The sequence below is a fragment of the Pelophylax lessonae genome, assembly GCF_965119305.1.
Source record: "Pelophylax lessonae genome assembly, chromosome: 1".
NCBI lineage: Eukaryota > Metazoa > Chordata > Amphibia > Anura > Ranidae > Pelophylax > Pelophylax lessonae.
Genome location: NC_138768.1, coordinates 210,663,915 through 210,687,148, shown reverse-complemented (window position 1 = coordinate 210,687,148; position 23,234 = coordinate 210,663,915). Strand labels below are relative to the sequence as shown.

Genomic DNA, 23,234 nt, shown 5'->3' with positions numbered 1-23,234 from the left:
TCGATTGCTACTCATAGTCTTCTGCTGAATCACAGTTTCTTTATATTTGCATTAGTTGTCCCTTTTGTATGCCTGCTAACCTTTTGGGGTGGTGGCCACTGGAAATTGGAATATATCTATTTCATTCAGTGGCCTTTAAATGCATGTTGAATGTACAAAAAAACATGCCAACAAATAAAAATGATGAGGAAAAACAGCGCCCCCCACCCCTTCTGATCTGGTATGGATATTAGGGGAACCCCATGGCGTGGGGTCCCTCCCAAAATCTATATCAGACCCTTATCTAAGCATGCAGCCCGGCAGGTCAGGAAAGGGGGGGGGGGAGACGAGCAAGTGCCCCCCCCCTCCTGAACCATACCAGATACCAGACAACATGCCCTCAACATTGGGGGGTACTTTGGGGCAGGGTGCTCTGTTGATGTTAATGGGGACAAGGGCCTCTTCCCCACAACCATGGGCTGTGGTTGTGGGGATCTGCGGGTGGGGGGGCTTATCGGAATCTTAAAGCGCCCAGATCCCGCCCCCCCATGTGAATGAGTATGGGCTACATTGTACCCCTACCCATTCACTAAAAAAGTGTAAAAGTGAATAAAGACAGGAGGCAGTTTTTGACTATTCCTTTTTTATAAAATAAAAAAACAATGTCCCCCCATGTAGATCCATCATCAATCGCCGTACCGCTGACCTGAAAAAAGTAAAAAATCTCTGCACCCGAAAAACGCTCCTGTGGTCTGCCTGCTCCACCAAGTGACAGTTGTTAAATAGGTAAGGGACGGGGCCACCCGGCAATGTCACCTGGTGCTCTGACTGATGCATGCTGGGTCGATGATGTTACAAGAGGGCGGTGCCACCAGATGACGTCGCCAGGTGGCCCCGCCCTTACCTATATAAGAACTGTCAAAAGGCAAGCCAGCCAAACTGTGGTTTGCCTTCACAACGGGCAGAGCATTTTTTTTTTCCTTTTTCAGGTCCAGCGGTGTGGAAGGTGTCATGATTGACAATGGATCTACATCGGGGGACACTGTTTTTTTTTTTAAATAAAGGATTTGTCAAAAACCTGTGTACTGTTTTTATTTATGTTGACACTTTTTTGGTGAATGGGTAGGGGTACATACCCCATACTCATTTACATGAAGGGAAGGGCTGGAATCTGGGGTTCAGATTCCGATAAGTCCCCTGCCCGCAGACCCCCACAGTCACAGTCCAGGGTTCTGGGGAAGAGGCTCTTGCCCCCATCAACATGGGGACAAGGTGCTTTGAGGTGGGGGCAGAGCCCCCCTGACCCAAAGTCCCCCCTTGTTGAGGGTAATTGGCCTGGTATGGTTCAGGAGGGGGGACGCTTGCTCTTCCCCCTCCCTTTCCAGACCTGCTGGGCTGCATGCTCAGATAAGGGTCTGGTATAGATTCTGGGAGGATATGTCATTTTCTTTTTTTACTTTGGTGTCGGGTTCCCCTTAATATCCATACCAGACTGGAAGGGGTGGGGGGGGGCATGCTGTTTTTTTCTCATCATTTTAAATTGCTAGCATGTTTTTTTTTACATTACAGCTGTCAGCGGGGAACATGCTAACAGCTGATGAGTCATCCGTTGTCAAGGACATGGCGGCCAGCTTCCCAGCCTGCTCCTTAGCAACCAGCTAATGAGGGAGACCCCCACACTGTTTTTTGACAAACACCACATGTGATACCGCCAGCAAAACCCTGGTAATAAATATTGCATGTTTTTTTACTCTCTGTTCTGTTTCTGAACGAGACTTTAAAGCTTACTGCATGGTTTTTAAATAATATTTACTGGCACCTTTTCCATTTTGCGGTAAATAATGCATAATCTTCATTTTTTTTTATGAAATCGGATTAATTTACCGCATGAGATAATTTATGCAAATGGATCACGTGACCACGTTATATCATACGGTAAACCTTAATAAATTGACCCCTATGTCTGATTCCTATGACTGTTTCCCTGCTGCCCTAGTGAAATACATGCCTGCAGTCCTTCTCCCTGCTCTGCCAGCCCAAACACTATTGTTTGCAAAGCCTAATGTACTGTAACTATTTTTTTTTTAGTTATTCTAGGGGCTGACCAGCATGAAGGCGTTCTACAGTGGTGTAGTGGTTAGCACTTTCACCTAGCAGCACAAGGATCACTGGTTCAAATCCCAACCACAACACTACCTGGAGTTTGCATGTTCTCCCTGTGCCTGTGTGGGTTTCCTCTGGGTACTCCGGTTTCCCTCCATACTCCAAAGGCATGCTGGTGGGTTAATTGGCCCCTGTCTAAATTTGCCCTAGTATGTGTTAATGTGAGTTAGGGACCTTAGATTGTAAGCTCCTTGAGGGTAGGGACTGATGTGAATGTACAATTTACTGTATATGTAAAGTGCTGCGTAAATTGACGGCACTTTATCAGTAACTGAAATAAATAAATACTTGTACATGACGTCCCAGTGCCCAGTGGTTCTCTTGATGTAAGACATTCTGTTATAACAAATCGCAGGTGACATTTAGATGAGTTTCACAGTCATTGAACTTGTACATAAACCTAAGGTGGATTTTGGATTAGATGTTTTGGATAAAGAGTTGTTTCTCAGTACGTTTACTTAGCTTTTTTTCCCTTGCCAATGACATTATAAACGCCATCATCTGACTTTCTTGAAATTAAATAATTTATTTGTACCTCTAAATTCTTGGCTATGTACATAGAGGCTGTGGGTTGTACTTTGCTTTTACATTTATAAATTAGCCACCAAATAGATATCATGATTTTATTTAACAAATATAAGAGGCCCCAGTGATCAGCTAATACTGGAGTAAAAACCAAAATGATACCTTGTCTTTGAATTCATGAGATGTATTGCAATGGTTCTGGTTTTCCTTATTTGCCCACATGTGAATTTTCAGTTACACAAAGGCAGTCATGAAGTGAGCATCCACTGCTGGGGGTTTTTTTTTTATAAAGCCCAATAAATTCTGCAACACTATTTCTGGAAGGGATGCTTTACATATCTTCTCTCCAGTTATAAGCAGTGGTAATTTTAGCAGCAAATTTAGATTTAGTTTTAGTCATACTCTTTCGACTAAAATGCCATTTTAGTTTTAGTCGTATTTTAGACATCTGAATTGTTTTAGTTTTAGTCATATTTTAGTTGACTAAAATCTCCAGTACATTTTAGTTGACTAAAATCTCATGCATTTTAGTCAACTACAAATCGAATGGGTTTAGGTAAATTGTAACGCATTATTAACCACTTAAGCCCCGGAAGATTTTACCCCCTTCCTGACCAGGGGGTATTTTGCGATTCGGCACTGCGTGACTTTAATGGAAAATTGCGCGGTCGTGCGACACTGTACCTAAACAAATTTGACGTCATTTTTTTCCCACAAACAGAGCTTTCTTTTGGTGGTATTTGATCACCTGTGCGATTTTTTGATCATGCGCTATAAACAAAAAAAGAGCGTCAATTTTGCAAAAATAACAATATTTTCAAATTTTTTTATATGAAATTCCCAAAAAAAATGTAAAAATCAAAATTTTTTAACATTTTCGGCCAATTTGTTTTGTGCTACATATGTTTGTTAAAAAAATCGCAAAAAGCGTATTTTGATTGGTTTGCGCAAAAGTTTACTAACAAAGGGAAAGATTTTTGTCATTTTTGTTGTTTTTTTTTTTAACGCGTAATGGCGGCGATCTGCAATTTTTTTTGCAGTACTGCGACATTGGGGCGGACAGATCGGACCCTTGACTGACATTTTTGACACTTTTGGGGTTACCAGTGACATTTCTACAGTAATCAGTGCTATATATATATGCACTATTACTGTAAAATGACACTGGTAGTGAAGGGGTTAACTTTATTTGAGAGGGAGGGGCTGTGTGTGTCCCTAGGGGCGTGATTCTAACTGTGATTGGCTGTGGCTTGAGGTGTAGGAACAATGTTCAACGGTCCTACATAGTAGAACCATATGATCAGTGTTTCTACACAGGGGAGAATGACAGGCGGCTTGTTTACACTAGCCGCCTGACTTTCTCCCTCTCCCCCCCGACGATCGCAGAGTCACACGCGCGGGGGGGGGGGGTCCGTGACCGCGCAGGAGCGCGCCTCCGGCGCCGCGCGCTCGCTCACCAGAGCCTCACAGGCTAGTGACGTTTATATACGTCACTTTGCCTGTGAGGGGCTGACCGCCGCAGTATATGTACTTGCAGCGGTCGGCAAGTGGTTAAACATTTCTCTAGAATTTCCAAACTAATTATATACTCCTGGAGTAAAACTCTAATAACATGTTATTATTTATGGCATTCAGGGTTGAACAAGCACTACAGACACAGATTTAGACCCCATTCACACTAGCGCGACTTGTCAGGCGACTTGTCATCCTGACAAGTCGCGCTCCCTCGCAGTCCATTGACCGCTACAGGACCTGTTCGAATAGGAGCGACACAAGTCGCTCCGACTTAGAAAAAGGGTCCTATACTACTTCGGGGCGACCTCGGAGCGACTTGCATAGACTTCCATTTTGTGAAGTCCCTGCAAGTTGCTCCGAAGTCGTGGTGCACGGGACTGCACAAGTCGCCCCCGAAGTAGTAAGGAGTCGTGTCGCCTCAGTGTGAACCAGCTCTTAGCCATTGTGATATATAATGTCTTTAAAAATAAAACCAAGTTTCATAAACAAACAAAAATATAGCTTTTTTACAAACAGAAGTGCAACTTTAAAATACGAAAAAAAAAAAAAAAATCTTTTAGCGACGGTTCACACTGATGCGATCACAGACATTGCATGTGATTCGGAGTGCACTGCTCCTAAAATCACATGCGATGTCTGTGCGGTGCGAGTTCAGCCATACAGTTTGTCGCAGTGAACACACACAGAACACTTTTTTTGGTCTGCAGCAGAATGGGATTGCAAGGTGGTTCACACTAGTGCGATCCGATTCTGTGCAAACTGTCAGATCGCACTGCAATATGCGATCTGATCTGGGGGTGTCGTTAACTTTGAATTGACACCCCCAGCTTATCGCATATGGCAGTGTGAACTGCCTGTGCTGAGGATGCGATGCGGGACCCCGCAGTATAGTCGCAGTGTTCCCGCATCGCAATAGTGTGAACCGGACTTATACTCTATTGGCTATACTGTCATTGCACATATGACCTGAATATATTACCAACATTAAAAATTAAGAAAAAATATTAAAAAAGCCTTTTTCCTAATTTTTTCTCTTTCAGCAGCTTAGTATACTTATGCGGTGGTGCAATACATGTTTAAACTTTAATGTGTTATTATTACAGGCTCTGGATGGAAGCTCTTGTACCTTTTTCGGGCGTCATGCGTCCCGCGATTCTGTTTGCACGATTTTACCGCGATTCGGCAGGCAGAAATCGCGGCAACATCGCACAGCGTTTGGGGTGCCATTGCAAATCACAGGCATTGCACAGGCGTCCCGCGATTTGCAATGATTTCCGGATCGCGGGCAGAATAGCGGTGATTCTACCCGCGATCCGCTACGCCCACATGTGAACGTAGCCTGAAATGCCATTCTAGTTTTAGACGTATTTTAGTCATCTGAATTGTTTTAGTTTTAGTCGTACTTTAGGCGACTAAAATTGTGTTAACGCAAACATTTTAGTTGATGAAATTAACACTGGTTATACATTGGGGAAACGAAAAGCCAGACTCTGGCCTTTTTTTTTGTTGTTTTTGGATACAAAGGGGAAAAGTTTGAACAACTGACAACCTTTTAGTGCTGTCTCTGTCCACTTTGGGAGAGTTTTCCACCCTCAGACAAAACAGGATGTGAGGGAAATCCTTCAAGGACACAGGCAGCAATTTACACTTTACCGGCCACTTTATTAGGTACACCTTGCTAGTACTGGGTTGGATCCCATTTTGCCTTTAGAACTGCCTTAATTCTTGGTGACATAGATTCAACATGGTGTTAGAAACATTCCTCCATATTGACATGATAGCATCACACCGTTGCTGCAGATTTGTGCCAAGAAAATGTCCCCCCTCACCATTACACCACCACCAGCCTAAACTATTGCTACAAGGCAGGATGGATCCATGCTTTCATGTTGCGTACGACAAATTCTGACCCTACCATATGAATGTCGCAGCTGAAATCGAGACTCATCAGACCAGGCGACAATCTTCCAGTCTTCTATTGTCCAATTTTGGTGAGCCTGTGCAAATTGTAGCCTCACTTTCCTGTTCTTAGCTGACAGGAGTGGCATTCTGTGTGGTCTTCTTCTGCTGTAGCCCATCTGCTTCAAGGTTCGATGTGTTGTGCATTCAGAGATGGTATTCTGCATACCTTGGTTGTAAGGAGCGGTTATTTGAGTTACTGTTGCCTTCCTATCATCTCGTACCAATTCTCCTCTGACCTCAACAGGGCATTTTTATCCACACAACTGCCGTTCAGTGGATATTTTCTCTTTTTTGGACCAATTTATGTAAACCCTAGAGATGGTTGTGTGTGAAAATCCCAGTAGATCAGCAGTTTTTGAAATAGTCACACTAGCCCATGTGGCACCAACAACCATGCCATGTTCAAAGACATCTAAATCCCCTTTCTTCCCCATTCTGATGCTCGGTTTGAACTTCAGCAAGTAATTTTCACCACATCTAGATGCCTAAATACATTGAGTTGCTGCCATGTGATTGGCTGAATAGCAATTTGTGTTACCGAGCAATTGAACAGGCGTACTTTATAAAGTGGCCGGTGAGTGTGGACACGCTGTCTAAAGTGAGGATGGGGGTTGACAATCTCTGTGAGTATTTTATTGCTGCCGATGTCACTCACTCCCTGTCCAGCGAAGGGTGTCAGACCAAAAAGGCAGCATTTAAATCTTCATAGAGGTTTTACCCTTCCCACTGTTTCTTTAAAAAAAAAAAAAAAAAAGGTTTTAGCTGTAGTTGAGCTTTAGTTTGTTAAAGTGATATTAAACCCAAAAGCAAACATTTATTATATTGCAGCTTATCAATTCTTGGATGTGATGTCTGCATTCGTTTTGTTTTCTAGGCTTTCTCTCTTCTATTTTCACCTGGTGATGCAGCCAGTACGCCTGTTGTTTTTCAAAAGAACATGTTCTCTAGTACAATGTATCAGTTACAGAGGTGCTTGCAATGATCAGCTTTTACGTGTATAGGTGACAGAGGTGCTTGCAATGATCAGCTTTTATTTATTGCATCACAAACAGAGAAAAAAAAAACAGTTTGCTTTAGCTTCTTATAAAGTGTTAGCTGGAGTTTGGCTTCAATTCCTTAGTGTATCTGAATCTGCTAGTGCATCAGACACTACTCTCCCCCTCCCCCCCCCCCCCCCCCCACACCAGGCTGACAATGCTGTTGTTCAAAATTGCTCCCTCTGCTCCTTCATCCAGAGTGGGGACACTCTAACAGTGGGGGAAAAACAGTGGGGGAAAAACAGTGGGGGAAAAACAGTGGGGGAAAAACAGTGGGGGAAAAAAGCCTAAAAAAAGAAAAGGAATCCAGCCACCGCATCTCATGATTGGTTAGCTGCAATATATTAAACTTTTTGGTTTTGGGTTTAATACCTCTATAAAGTTTAGTGTTTCTCAACAGTTGCTTGCTTCATACCAATATCCTGCTTAACAATTGAACTATTATTCTTGTTTAACTTCTGCACTAATGAAGATACACTTATAAAATAGAACGATAAGTAATAAGTACATACTGTACTTTAAATGAATTTACGTCAGTGAACAAGGAAATCTTATTTGTAAATGTTTACACAGTGATCCAACAGATGCATACATTAGTAAGCATTAATCATCAGGGAAAGCCTAAAAGAAACTTACAGGTGGGCATGGGCATTTTAATGTAGAACTCTGGTTTAAAAAAAATAAACAGACCAGCAGTAGGAAAAAAATGAAAAAGCTCCTCCAACTTTATATTTTTTTCCTTAAACTGTAATACTCACCTTCAATCCAGCACTGTCCCCCGCAGCATGTCCTTGCTTCCACTAAATGGCAGTGTTGTCCCAGTTTAACTGCTTCTGGAACCCCTACAGGAAATCACGTACATGTACGTGATTTCGTGCATGAGGTCTGGGGCGCGGGCCGCTGGTAACCCACTCCAGATGTGATTGGACACAGCAGGAGCCAATCAGCGGATCCGGCAACCGCGATGGCCGATGGGATCAGGCGATCTTTTAGAGGAGAGGCAGAATGGCAGTCTACCTATGTAGACAAGGCAGATCTCCGCTCTGTGAGGGAGAAAATAGAGATCTTGTGTTTCTGATATGCAGAAACATAGATCTCTGTTTTCCTCCAGTCACAGCAACCCCCCCCCCAGTTAGAAAGCACTCCCTAGGAACACACTTAACCCTTTGATCGCCCCTGACACTAGCCCCTTCCCTGCCAGTGTAATTTATACAGTAACAGTGCATTTTTTTTAGCACTGATCACTGTATTGGTGTCACTGGTCCCATGAGAGTGTCACTAAAGCCCCGTACACACGTACCGATCGTCGTCATGCAAACGTCGGCGGACGAAAGATCTGCCGATTGTACGCTTGTTAGTATGGTGCCTCCGACAGCTGTCTGCACACAATCCGCGGACAAGAGTCTTTCTTGCAAACATGAAAATTTTTGTATGCCGACACCAGAACGGAGGATTGTTCGCCAGTCAGTAAAGAATTCTGCCGACAGACCGCAGATTTGCAAGACTGGGCATGCTCAGAAAAGAAAAAACACAGGGAAAGTTAACCATTACATGACATCACTTCTGCAGTCGGCTGTAGTCGGCGGACAAAATTCTTGGGCAGTCTTTGCACTTTTCAACAGACACCGACATCCCGGGGAGAAAAGACGAACGTTTGTATGCCGACGATCGGTACGTGTGTACGGGGCTTTAGTGTCAGATTTGTCCTCTGCAATGTCACAGTCTCGCTAAAAATCGCTAATTGCCGCCATTACTAGTAAAAAAAAAAAAAAAAATACATAAATCTATCCCATAGTTTGTAGACGCAACTTTTGCGCAAACCAATCAATATACGTTTATTGGGATTTTTTTTACCAAAAACATGTAGCAGAATACATATTGGCCTAAATTAAAGAAATTCGATTTTTTACATTTTTTATTGGATGTGTTGTAGTATCCATTTCTGGACCGGAAGATTTTCCCCCTTAATGACCAGGCCATTTTTGCGATTCGGCACTGCATTACCCTAACTGACAATTGCGCAGTTGTGCGACGCTGTACCCAAAGAAAATTGATGTTCTTTTTTTCCCACAAATAGAGCTTTCTTTTGGTGGTATTGATCACCTGTGCAATTTATTTTGTTTGCGCTATAAACAAAAGAAAACCCACAATTTTGAAAAAAAAAAAAAAAACATTTTTTGTTATCTTTCTGCTATATAACATTCCCAATAAAAAAAATAAAAAATAAAAATTTTCAATCATTTTAGGCCAATTTGTATTCTGCTACATATTTTTGGTAAAAAAAAATCCCAAGAAGTGTATTTTGATAGGTTTGCGCAAAAGTCATCGCATCTACAAACTAGGGGAAAGATTTATGTCATTTCTATTTATTTTTTTTTTTTTTCTAGTATTGGCAGCAATCTGCGATTTTTAGCGGAACTGGGACATTGCGGCGGACAGATCAGACATCTAACTGACATTTTTTACACTTTTGGGGGGGACCAGTGACATTACTCCAGTAATCAGTGCTAAAAATATGCACTGTTACCGTACCAATGGCACTGGCGGGGAAGGGGTTAACCCAGCGGCGATCAAAGGGTTAAATGTGAGCCTAGAGGGTGTTTTCCAACTGTGGGGGGTTGGGCTTATGGACGCAACACAGAGCCCTGTGTTCCTAAATAGGAGGATCACAGGAGCTCTGTGTTGAATGCTGAGAGAACAACGGTCTGCTGTGTTTACAACAGCAGACCACGTTCTCTCTCCACGGGGAGCAATTGCAGGTGCCCGGCAGCAATCACGGCCGCCAGACCCGCAAATTAGCTTCCCCGCTGGCGAATGGGCACACGCCTCTGACAGTATGCGTGTGCCCCCAGGATTGCTCCTGTGAACCGCCATACAGGCATGGTGATTTGCGGGAACCTGCCACCGTATATCTGCGGTGGCTGGTCGGCAAGTGGTTAAAGTCCAACCCATTACTTGTCCAGCCTCCCTCACACCTTTTTTTTTTTTCTTCTAAATTGCATTATGCATAACGTTTTCTGAGGTGTGCTCTGGCCTGTCATGTGACAAACAGGATTCTTCCTCTACAATTCTGGAGTAAGGAGTGGTTGGTCTCCAATGCCGCAGAGAAAAATGCCCACGTTATGTTTCCTGCGTCATTGTATTTTCAGCCCTGGGTTAGATAATGAAGCTCCCGAAGGGTGTTTTCATGATAGCTTAGAATCACAGAGAACAGGCTGAATGACTCGTGGGCCTCATTGAAATACAAACCCAATTCCAAAAAAGTTGGGACACTGTACAAATTGTGAGTAAAAAAGGAATGGACTTATTTACAAATCTCATAAACTTATATTTTATTCACAATATAATATAGATAACATATCAAATGTTGAAAATTAGACATTTTGAAATGTGATGCCAAATATTGGCTCATATTGGATTTCATGAGAGATACACATTCCAAAAAAGTTGGGACAGGTAGCAATAAGAGGCCGGAAAAGTTAAATGTACATATAAGGAATAGCTAGAGGACCAATTTGCAACTTATTAGATTAATTGGCAACATGATTGGGTATAAAAAGAGCCTCTCAGAGTGACAGTGTCTCTCAGAAGTCAAGATGGGCAGAGGATCACCAATTCCCCCAATGCTGCGGCAAAATATAGTGGAGCAATATCAGAAAGGAGTTTCTCAGAGAAAAATTGCAAAGAGTTTGAAGTTATCATCATCTACAGTACATAATATTATCCAAAGATTCAGAGAATCTGGAACAATCTCTGTGCGCAAGGGTCAAGGCCAGAAAACCATACTGGATGCCCGTAATCTTCGGGCCCTTAGGCGGCACTGCATCACATACAGGAATGCTACTGTAATGGAAATCACAACATGGGCTCAGGAATACTTCCAGAAAACATTGTCGGTGAACACAATCCACCGTGCCAAACTCTCTCTATAGGCCAAAAAAGAAGCCATATCTAAACATGACCCAGAAGTGCTGGCATTTTCATTGGGCCAAGGATTATTTAAAATGGACTTGGGCAAAGTTGAAAACTGTTCTGTGGCCACACAAATCAAAATTTTAAATTTTTTTTGGAAAACTGGGACACCATGTCATCCGAACTAAAGAGGACAAGGACAACCCAAGTTGTTAGCATTCAGTTCAGAAGCCTGCATCTCTGATGGTATGGGGTTGCATGAGTGCGTGTGGCATGGGCAGCTTACACATCTGGAAAGGCACCATCAATGCTGAAAGGTATATCCAAGTTCTAGAACAACATATGCTCCCATCCATCCAGACGTCGTCTCTTTCAGGGAAGACCTTGCATTTTCCAACATGACAATGCCAGACCACATACTGCATCAATTATAACATCATGGCTGCGTAGAAGAAGGATCCGGGTACTGAAATGGCCAGCCTGCAGTCCAGATGTTTCACCCATAGAAAACATTTGGCGCATCATAAAGAGGAAGATGCGACAAAGAAGAGCTAAGACAGTTGAGCAACTAGAAGCCTGTATTAGACAAGAATGGGATAACATTTCTATTCCTAAACTTGAGAAGCTTGTCTCCTCAGTCCCCAGACATTTGCAGACTGGTATAAAAAGAAGAGGGGGTGCCACACAGTGGTAAACATGGCCTTGTCCAAACATTTTTGAGATGTGTTGATGCCATGAAATTTAAAATCAACTTATTTTTCCCTTAAAATGATACATTTTCTTAGTTGAAACATTTGATATGTCATCTATGTTGTATTCTGAATAAAATATTGAAATTTGAAACTTCCACATCATTGCATTCTGTTTTTATTCACAATTTGTATAGTGTCCCAACTTTTTTGGAATCGGGTATGTAGTAAAGGAACCTGAGGACAATAGGAGAGGAGGAAGAGGACAGAGAAGCATGCAAAGGGCACCATGGGGGCATGAAGGGAGTGAGAAGTTATTACTACCGCCACTTTTAGAATCTCTTATTTTGGCAGCGACAAGTTCTAAAAGAATTACTTCTAGATAAGCAAACTGGAGGTTGTGAAGACAAATTCAAAGTTGATGTACAGGGGGGTATGTGTCCATTACTTTAATATATATAAATGTATTTTATATTTACTTTATTTATAATTATATTTACTTAATTGGTTGCAAGGACAAAGGTGGCCCGCATCCTAGCAACCATTGACACAGCCACACTTAACTAAGTGGGCGGAGCCTACAGGGAAACTCTGAGAGACTAGTTTCCCATCAGATCCACTTTTTCTGTGATTGACAGCAAATGGCAGTTGGTAGATTCCATAGCACATATTCAGTCCAACGATTGACCTGATAAGGGAACTAGTCTCTCAGATGAGGCTCTGCTTACTCAACAACTCAAATTCACAGTTGCTGTGGCTGTTGGGTGGGCGAAGCCAGATAGAGAACTCTGAAATTGGTTCCCCATCAGGTCTGCCTTGCCTGTGATTGACAGTGCATGGCAGTGGGAGGATATGAAAACCACTTTTGAACTGAATAGCAGATACGGATCCGCCTATTATGTGTGCTGTCAATCAAAAAATATTGGCGACTTGATGAGGAACTAGTCTCTCAGTTCCCCATCAGGCTCTGCCCACCTCTGAACAAAACTCCCCAGCCATAAGCCTTTCAGTGTGATGGGCATTGTGGCCAGGGAGGGAGTGCACCTCAGAAGGAATGTCCATTATGGACAATACAACCTCTGCGCTCTTTGCTAGAAAATATCAAATGGGATAGAACCCTGGGAACAAAGAACACGGAGGAAAAATGGGAGTGCTTCAAGAGCATACTAAACAAAGGGATCGGCCAGTGCATTCCAAAGGGAAATACATTTAAAAGAGCAAAACTAAACCCTGGGTGGCTAAACTCCAACATAAAAATGCATATTAATGGCTGAGGGGTCATTGGCAGCATTCAAGCATTACAAAGAGTGTAACAAGAAATGTAAAGGCAAAATAGAACACGAGAGACATATAGTGGAAGAGAGTAAAAAATAACCCCAAGGAATTATTTAAGTATATAAATAGTAAGAAAGTGAGACCAGAACACATTGGCCCCATAAAAGACAACAAAGGAAATCCAGCCACAGAGGACAGAGAGAAGGCGAAAGTGTTACATTATTTCTTCTATTCAGTCTTCACAAAAGAATTGGGGGGCTACACTAACCCAGCTTGTAATGCTAGATTAAATAATACACCTCAGGAAGTACCCCCATGGCTAATAGAACACAGACTTAGAACTAAACTAGAGAAACTTAACATAAATAAATCACCGGGACCGGGTGGCTTGCACCCAAGGGTTCTTAAAGAGCTCAGCCAGGTGATCTTTAAGGATAGTCTACAGACAGGTATGGTGCCAGCTGATTGGAAAAAAAAGCCAACGTGGTACCAATATTTAAAAAAGGGCCGATATATATCCCAGGTAACTATAGACCGGTCAGCCTAACATCAGTAGTCTGCAAGATTTTGGAGGGGATGCTAAGGGACTATATACAAGACTTTAGTAATAAAAACTGTATTATTAGTAGAAATCAGCATGGATTCATGAAAAATAATTCTTGCCAGACCAATCTATTAACCTTCTACAATGAAGTGAGCTGCCGACTAGGTAAAAGAAGGCCTGTGGATGTGGTGTATCTGGACTTTGCAAAGGCATTTGACACAGTTCCCCACAAACGCTTACTGTACAAACTAAGGTACATAGGTGTGGACCATAGGGTGAGTACCTGGCTCCAGGGGAGAGTCCAGAGGGTGGTGATAAATGTGGAGTACTCGGATTGGGTGGGTGTGGAAAGTGGGGTCCCCCAAGGTTCTGTCCTGGGACCAATCCTGTTTAATTTATTCATTAACGACCTAGAGGAGGGGATATCTAGCACAATCTCGGTATTTGATTATACTAAACTAAGCATGCCAATATCTTCTATGCAGGATGTGGAAACCTTACAAGCAGACCTGAACAAAATAATGGGGTCGTCCACTACATGGCAGATGAGGTTTAATGTTGAAAAAATGTAAAGTAATACACTTGGGCGTCAGAAACACGAAAGCAAGCTACTCAACGGGGTGGAATCTCTGGGTGAATCTAAGATGGAAAAGGACCTGGGGGTCCTAGTGGACAACAGGCTTGGCAGTGGCATGCAATGCCAAGCCGCTGCAAGCAAAGCTAACAAAATACTGGCATGTAAAAAAGGGAATTCACTCCAGAAATAAAGAAAATATTCTCCCACTCTACAAGACTCTGGTCCGGCCACATCTGGAGTATGCTGTCCAGTTCTGGGCACCGGTCCTCAGGAAGGATGTGCTGGAACTGGAGAGAGACCAGAGAAGGGCAACAAAAATAATTAGGGGAATGGAGGACATCAGCTATGAGGAAAGACTACAAGCATTGAACTTATTCTCTCTGGAGAAGAGACGCTTGAGGGGGGATATGATATCCATGTACTAATACTGTACTGGCGACCCTAGCATAAGGAACAAACTTTTCAGAGAAAGAAAATACAATAAGACACGTGGCCACTCACTAAAACTAGAGGAAAAACGGTTTAACCTTAAAATACGTAGGGGTTCTTTACTGTCAGAACAGAAAGGATGTGAAATTCCCTTCCACAAGCAGTAGTATCAGCAGGGAGCATCGATAGTTTCAAAAAAACGATTAGATGGGCACCTTAAAAACCACAACATACAAGGGTATACAATGTACGGTTAACAGCAAACACACACACACACATCATAGGTTGAACTGGATGAACTGATGTCTTTTTTCAGCCTCACAAACTATGTAACTATGTAACCTCAATGTGGGCACAGTTGGATTCATGTACCTGTGTCTCCACAAGATATTTTTTTTGGGTGAGCTGACCATTTAATCACAGATGGTCTGTGTGATGTGCAGAACCACAGGGGATCATACAACTACATTACCTTATCAATGATTCATTCTCAACAGGACACCAGGCATATATCTCACAGGTGGAATGAGTATTGTTCAGTGATACACATCGTCCTGTTTTCACACCTGTCAGACAAGATTTCTCTATGTTTAAAAATAATTTTGAAAGCCAGCTACTTACATTTTTCAGCATCATTATTGCTTGTACAGTGGCCATGTTTAGTGTAACAGATGCTACATATCTTTTCTACGATTTCAGCAAAATTTGAATGATAAAATCTGGAACGCTCAAAAGCCAAGTTTTCATAAGCCACCCAGCTGGATCAAATGAGAGCTGAAAAGAAAATGGTCCAGGATAGGATAGATAGAGAAAGTCATAGGTCCACAAGTGCTTTTAAATTTTTCAGGTAAAGAATACAACAGGGTATCAAGGAGGCCAATCCGGGCCCTATAATAGCAAGTGAAACAGGCATTGGTAATAATAGTAAGGTGATTATTGGACAGTGTATGGATTTCCAATTGTGAAAAAACATGTGCTTGCAAAAATGTTAGTTCTATCGCACAGAGATTATAATTTAACATCATGTTGAAGAATATCTACACAATTGTTTCCTTTGCCATAGAGAACTAAGAATTAGTCCCTTTCTTTGCAATGATTTTCCACCCTGCTTACAAAAAGAGGATGTTTTGTACAGTTAATAACACATTGCCTAAAGAAAATCTAAACTTGAAAGTATGTCCTATGCCTTTACACTAAACTCACTATGCCAACTTATGCAGGGCACTGGTGCCTCTTTAAAACGATGTGAAAAGGTATATGAAAAGAAATGAACATACTGAATATTATCATTACATGTATTAACCGCATACATTTATCAGGACAATTTGCAATATTGGTTCTTTAACAAGCTTCTTGCTTAGTTAGGATGACATTACAAAAGGGGAAAAAATAAGGATGATATAGGTTGCTTCAGGAAAGTGGTGTGCTATTAATAGCCGATACATGCTGAATATGTTATATTGAGGAAAAAATCCAGAGGTGGGTTCCTCCAGCAGAAGGCTGCCTTACTACTCCATAAATGAAGACCATAGCTATATATGTGGTTGCCCAGTTTATTTATATCAAACTATTACCATTTCCATTTACTACATGTTCTCCTGGCGGACAGTCCAAGTCTTCACCACATCTACCATCTACAATCAATGGGCTCTGTAAGTAAAAACATTAAAAATGTTACAGTGAGTACAACCAATGTACCAAAGCCTTTATAAGGGAAATGCCTGTTCTACTTTCCTAAAACTTTATTCAGGGACTTAGCCACAGCAGGGGATCTAGACAGGCAGTCTACCACAACTCCTTTGGACATTTGGGTTTCCAATAGGTAATGAACTGATGCATCTGCCTTATGCCTCTGTTTTCCCTGCTATGGCTTGCCTTTCAGCTCCTACTGCTCGCCACCCTCCACCTGTTGTTGTACTGAACACTTTGGGAAATGGGAATGAGCACTGGCCTGGCTATTTAAAGAGAGCTCACTCCACCATATAGCTCTCCATCATAGAGTTTGTAAGCTTGTGGGTGTTACTCATTTGTTATTTCTCAGAATGACCTTTGTTGTTGACCTCCCTTTTCATCAGCTTGTTTGAAATGTGCCTGCCACTGGCTATACTTATAACTTTGCTTCTGTCTGATCTTTGGTACCATTTATAGGTGTATGGATTTGACTTGTACTAATATACCTACTGCTGTCTACCCTGTGGGCTTGATTTACAAATGATTTTGGCAGGCTGTCTGCAGCAGGCTGGGCGATTCACCTGTCCCTCCCAGATGCCAGAATGAAGGCACTGCTCCTAGAGGGCCCTACATGCAAGGAGCCTAGCACTTTTTTCTTGTCTGATAAATGCCTACAATAGATTTTGATAGGCTGTCTGGAGCAGGGCTGAATGGTGCACCTGTCTCCCTTGGGTACATTAAGGGCCCATTCATATGAGGAACTGAATGTAAATCACACAGGAATGCTGTGCGGTTCCTGCGCAATTCACATGCAGTCCTTTGCAGTGCGATTCAGCCCTATTTATTATGAATGGGTTGAAATCGCACTGAACCAGAAGTAGTGCATGCACTACTTTTTGAAAAGTACCACAGCTGCATTGCATGGTACTTTTGTACCATGCAATCCGGTGTGGGCCAGTGTGGACAAATGCACTGTGCTTGCGACCTGCAATTGGGGTGTTGTTAATTTTGACGTTAACAAATCGTTAACAGATCGCAAGGGCATTGCGATTGGAATGCACGGGAATGCGGCTTTCCTGCACTGAATTCTAGTGTGAACGGGCCCTAAAAGGCTAGGAGGGACAAACTGATCCTAAACAACCCTGTGTGCAATTCAACTGCATATTTATTTTTTATTTCATGTGTAATGTGCACTTTATTATATTTGTATTTTGGTATAATAAAATTGACCTTCTCATAATAAACATGTTTTGCGCAGTGTGTCCTTTTACAAGTATTATATGATATGTGAGCTCTGTCTGCTGGAAGGAACAGGACTCGTAATAAAGACAAATAATAAAGACAGTATAAAGGGAGTGCACTCTTACCTCTGGACATAAACCTAGCACTTGTCGCGGTGTTGCAATAAAGTTTGTCACCAAGAACAGGACATTTTCTCCCTGCAATAAATTGAAAGTAACCTGAAACCTTTGAATAAACTGTATCAATAAAGAATACTTTTTACTGTGTTTGGTTATATTTTATTGTTAGCAGAAGGTGTTGTAGGCCTTGTGTGAAAAATTATACTCACTAGGCGAATCTAAGGGGGGTCATCCAGCTCACTGAAGGACCTTTGCTAAATTTTCCTTTGCAGTTGTCTCTTTTAGATTAAGGTCCTAACCCTCCCTTGCTGACTGCATAGCTTCCTCTTCTAAAATTAGGTCTTGACCCTTCTGATTTTAGCAGGGAATCCTTAACCAGATTAGCTGGCAAAGCAGGGGGATTGCCGGAGGAACTTCATAGCGCTGAATCATTACTACAAAGCTGGAATAATACTTCTACACAGTGAGCATGTAGGCCAATGCTATGGGCTGAGGAGCGTCTCTGGCACTCTATCATCATGTTAACATAGCAAAAGACCAAGGCAGCAATAATCCTAGATTGCTAAATCACTTTCTTGTTTCAGAGGTAAACAAAGTAGTCACATGACCACTGTTGCATATTTTTAGCCCTCAAGGAACCTTGCAGAGGACTAACTCGTCCTCTGCACAAGGCTCAAACAGTCATCTTGGGGGAGCATGTGTTTTATTGGAGTTCTTCCAGGATTTGGGCGGCCACCATGTGCCTCAGAGGGATGTATAGATCCCCTTCTGCGACCATGTGGTGAGCCCTACAGTGTGAGCAAAGTAGGCCTGGACAATGACCCGCTTTTTAAGGGAGAGACAGTTTTACCCTAGGGACAGGTTCTTGAGGAGAGTGGACAGTTTAGGGATATCCCTGAAACCTCCTGCCTGCACCCTGTGTTGGGGAAAAAAGGAAATTTACTGTGCTATTCAGTCAACCAGTTGGACAGTAGAGAATCTCTCTTAGTATGTCACACCAATCAACTACAAGCAAATCTGCTTAAGGAAGCAAGCCTCTGGCAACCTACTGCATGTAAGCACTGCATTTCTACTGCGCTTCTGGAACTGCTTTATGGTTGATGCCGATAAGTGCTTTGTGGAAAAAGTTGATTTTGAAAAAAAGTTAATGTTTTTTACCAAAGCGGATTACTTGGCACAGAAAAAGAAAATTTAAAAAAAAAAAACATGTGAGCTGTTCCATCTCCACCAAAACCCTGCTTCCAAGAAACCATCAAATCCATGAAGAATTTTGTGTGGAGATTTCAAATAAAATGTATAACTCAGTTCATAATGTTTTCATTATCACTAAAATTAGAGCCTGTTGTGATGCAGAAGTTCCAGTTCCTGCATATTTTTTACCCCTTTGCTGTGTTTATTAGGTACCAAAGAATGGGCTGCAGTTTACCGTAAGCTAGCTCTATGAATTGTTCTACATAGTGCTGGCTTGCAAGGGCTGAGAGTGAGGCATCGGTTTGTAAACACTGATGCTTGCATGCGCATCCAACCTAGTTTCACCAAAGTGACACCTCCACATTGGGTAAACCAGATTGTACACATATGCATGGGTAAATGCTGATGATTGCATGAGTACAAAAATGTACAGCCATTCACTTCTATGGCCGACTGTACCCCTACCTGCAGCTCCCCAGCTGCAGGAAAACAGCACATTTTGTTACATTAGGTATACTTGTGTATTCCATGTATTTGTAGCCTTAAACAAAAAGCTTCAGTCTTCCTGCTGTTTGGTGACACTTTATTGATGAGCCCTAAGCTGTAATTTTCACACAGCTGTGTGTCTAAGAAAAAACAAAACAAAAACAACGCGCTAACCCAACCAAATAAACACACAAACTACAAAAATTAATTACAAAAAGAATTAATAATGTCCCCACGCCATGTCAAATAATTCTTCTGCCTTCTGATTAATGTTCTTCATATATTAATGTTCTTCATATATTGCGACACCATTCACCACCACCCCAGTAAGAAGTGTGCACTTACCGCCAACCCAGTGACCTCTAATCGGTATTATCCAAGTCGGTCACACCACTCTTTAATAGTTCTGAGATCATAAACTTTCCTCCATTATCACTCCTGGAACACCACACCATCAAACAACCAAAACAATACTATAGTAAGCTCCACGTGTGCCGTCACATCCGGGTCTGTTCTGACATTATGTCCGGTCCGAATTTCTGGTGTTTGGAACTCATGCCAATCCCCATTTGAAGGAGGGGTGGTGAAAATTTGTTACAAGGCTGTTTACATTGGTGCCGAGTTTGGGCACATATACAAGTGAGTGGAAATTTGAAAAAATCATGTTTTTTTCTGTTACAATAAAATACTACACTATAGAATATTTTTAGTTGTTTGATGGTGTGGTGTTCCTGGAGCAATAATGGAGGAAAGTTTATAATCTCAGAAGAAGTTCTAAAAAATGGTGTGACCAATTTGGATGATACCATTACCTCTCATACAGAGCTTGCTGACCTTGATTGATTTAGAGGTCTCTGGAATGGCGGTTAGTGCACACTTCTTACTGGAGTGATTTTGAATAGTGTCAAACTATATGAAGAATATTAGGCAGAACACATATTTGTTCCACATGGTGTGGGGGCTATTATGCATGTATATGGACATTATTCATCATTTTTTGTAATAATTTTGAGTAATTTTTGTGTTCATTTGGTTTTGTTAATGCTTTATTCTTTTTTCTTACATTAGTTACTTACTTATTAAAGGTGGCATTCTTTTCACTTTAAAGAGGACAGCTTCACATATTTTACCAATATAAGGGCAGGTGCCTTTAAGTATGTAATATACAATGTGTATAGAAAAGAATCACCCCCCTTTAAAATAATCATTTTTTCGTTGCTTTGAGCCTGAAATGAAGACAGACACAGTTTTTGTTTTATCCAGCTGTATTTAGTGCAACTTTTAGCATCAAAGTGAAAGATATAACACCAACATGTCAGAAAAAAAATAAAGTCACTGAGTTGGAAAAAGGATCACCCCCCCCTCCTAAAAATAACTAGTAAACTCAATCAGGTGTAGCTAATCACCTTCTCATTGGCACAAAAAGCCAATTGACTTTCTGCTGTGATCAGCTGTGGACATTTTGATTCGTTTTGCATGAAAATAACTTTCCTGGAGCATTTTAGTCTCTGATAGTGAAACTGAAGCAAACAATTATCTATGGGTGGCAAGGCACTGTCAAAAGATCCCCGGGATAAAATTATAGACAGGCACAAGTCAGGAGATGGATACAAAAACATTTTAAAGGCTTTATCAATGCATAGAAGCACAGCGAAGTCTATTGTTAAGAAGTGGAAGGTATTTGGTACACCATAGACCCTACCTGGATCTGAACGTTGCTCCAAACTGGATGAAAGAGCCAAGAGAAAACTGGTCAGAGGCTACCAAGAAGCCTACAGCAACTATGAAGCAGTTGCAGGAATTTATGACAAAGGATGGTCATTGTGTGAATGTGACGACAATATCACAAATTCTCCAACATATGTGGCTTGTATGGAAGGGTTGCAAGAAAAAAGCCACTCCTCAAGAATGGCCACATGTAGTCACAACTGAGCTTTGCCAAAACGCACCTTGAAGCTTCTGAGGCCACATGGAAAAAAGTGTAATGGTCAGATGAGACTAAAATGTAAATATTTGGCCTCAACACCAAATGATATGGGAAAAATCCAATACAGCTTACCATCCAAATAGCACCATTCCTACAGTAAAGCATGGAGATGGTAATATCTTGGTATGGGGGAGTTTCTCTGCAGTAAGGACTAGAGCACTTGTCAGGATAGAAGGAAAAAAGGATGGGGCAAAATACCACCAAATTATTAAGGAAAATCTGCTGCCCTCTGCCACAAAGTCATCAATGGGAAGAAGGTTTACTTTCCAGCATGAAGATGACCCAAAGTACACAGGAAAAATGACTACACAGTGGTTGAAGGAGAAAAAGGTGAATGTCCTTGCATCAGTCAGAGCCCAGACTTAAACCCCATTGAAAATCTGTGGAATGACTTGGAAGACTGTAGTTCACAAACAGTCATCATCAAATTTAACTGAACTTGAGCAGTTCTGAAAAGAAGAGTGGGCAAATAATGCAAAGTCTAGATGTGCAAAGTTAGTAGAGACATATCCCAACAGACTAAAGGCTGTAATTAAAGCAAAAGGTTGTCCAACACAGGTACTGACACAGAGGGTGATCCTTTTTCCAACTCAGTGATTCTGTGTTTGATTTTTTGTTTTCCTGACATTTTGGTGTTATATCTTTCACTTGGATGTTATAAGTTGCATAAGTAAATGGAGCTGGATAAAACAAAAAATGTGTGTGTCTTCATTTCAGATTGCAAAGCAACAACATTTAATTACTTTAACCACTTCCCGTCCGCCCTATAGGCCATTGATGGTGGGAAGGTGGGTGCATTATCCTGACCCGCCGTTATATGACAGCGTGCAGGGTAATGCGCTCTGCTGGTCACATAGTAAATAGGAAGAGCCATTGATCAGCTTTCCTCAGTACGTGCCTGACAGGCACGAGTAGAGGAGAGCCGATCTTGAGGTTTTTCCGACGGGGGGGGGTCTGTGCTGGTAATCAGAGCATTGGTTACCAGTACAGACCCTTGGGGGGTACCACTAGAGCCACCAGGGATGCTCATCCATGGCTACCAGGGATGCCCACCATGGCCACCAGGGATAGCAATCAGGGCTCAGGGAACCTGCCAGTGGTGCCCTCCCCATCAGTGGTCCCCTCCCCACCATTGCCATCTATCAGTGCTGCCCACCAGTGCGCATCATTGCCATCAGTGCCGTCCACCAGTGCCCATTATTGCCCACCAGTGCTGCCTATCAGTGCCGCCCATCAGTGCCCATCAGTGCCGTCTATCAGTGCCCATCAATGCCACCTATCAGTGCTCATCAGTTCCGCCTATCAGTGCCCACCAATGCTGCATATCAGTGCTACCTATCAGAGCCCTCAGTGCTACATATCAGTGCCGCCTATTAGTGCTCATCAGTGCTGCGTATTAGTGCCACCCCATCAGTGCCACCCCATCAGTGCCCCTCAATCAGTGCCTCCTCATCAGTGCCTGTCAGTGCGGCCTCATCAGTACTCAACAGTGCAGGAAAAAATGTATCTATTTACAAAATTTTATAACATAAACAAAAAAACTTTTTTTTTTTTCAAACTTTTCGGTCTATTTTTATGTGTGTAGCAAAAAAGAAAAAAACCTTGCGGTGCTTTTCATCCTATTATTATTTTCATCCCCCTGCTTCTTATAACAGGTTATTTGAACCGCTTTCCCAACCGGCCCATGGTCGAAAGACGGCTGCAGTGCGGTTGTCTAGTTCTGGGAGGGCGTACCTCCCAGGGGACGTCCTCCCAGAATCGAGTTCCCGTGCACCCCCTGGGGCGCGCACACGGGAGTGTCCGTGGTCGCCGGGTCCTGGGGACCCGACGCATCACGGATCGTGGTAAAGGGCCAATGAGAGCGGTCCTTTACCACGTGATTACTTCACAACAAACCGGCGCATGTCCGGTTCCTTCCTCTCCTCGCACGT

General features: G+C 42.3%; 1 protein-coding gene across 1 annotated transcript in view; it reads right to left on the bottom strand.

Moving 5' to 3' along the window:
- Window positions 1-23,234, bottom strand: part of P2RX6 (purinergic receptor P2X 6) — a gene marked incomplete at its 3' end in the record, with an annotated part of 83,232 nt that overhangs the window by 42,431 nt on the left and 17,567 nt on the right. Inside the window, exons 3-5 of the mRNA XM_082243599.1 lie at window positions 17,646-17,717; window positions 16,182-16,257; window positions 15,080-15,173 (exon numbers count right to left, since the gene is read on the bottom strand). Of these exons, the coding sequence (XP_082099725.1) occupies window positions 15,080-15,173; window positions 16,182-16,257; window positions 17,646-17,717 (242 nt within the window). The remainder of the gene's footprint in view (window positions 1-15,079; window positions 15,174-16,181; window positions 16,258-17,645; window positions 17,718-23,234) is intronic.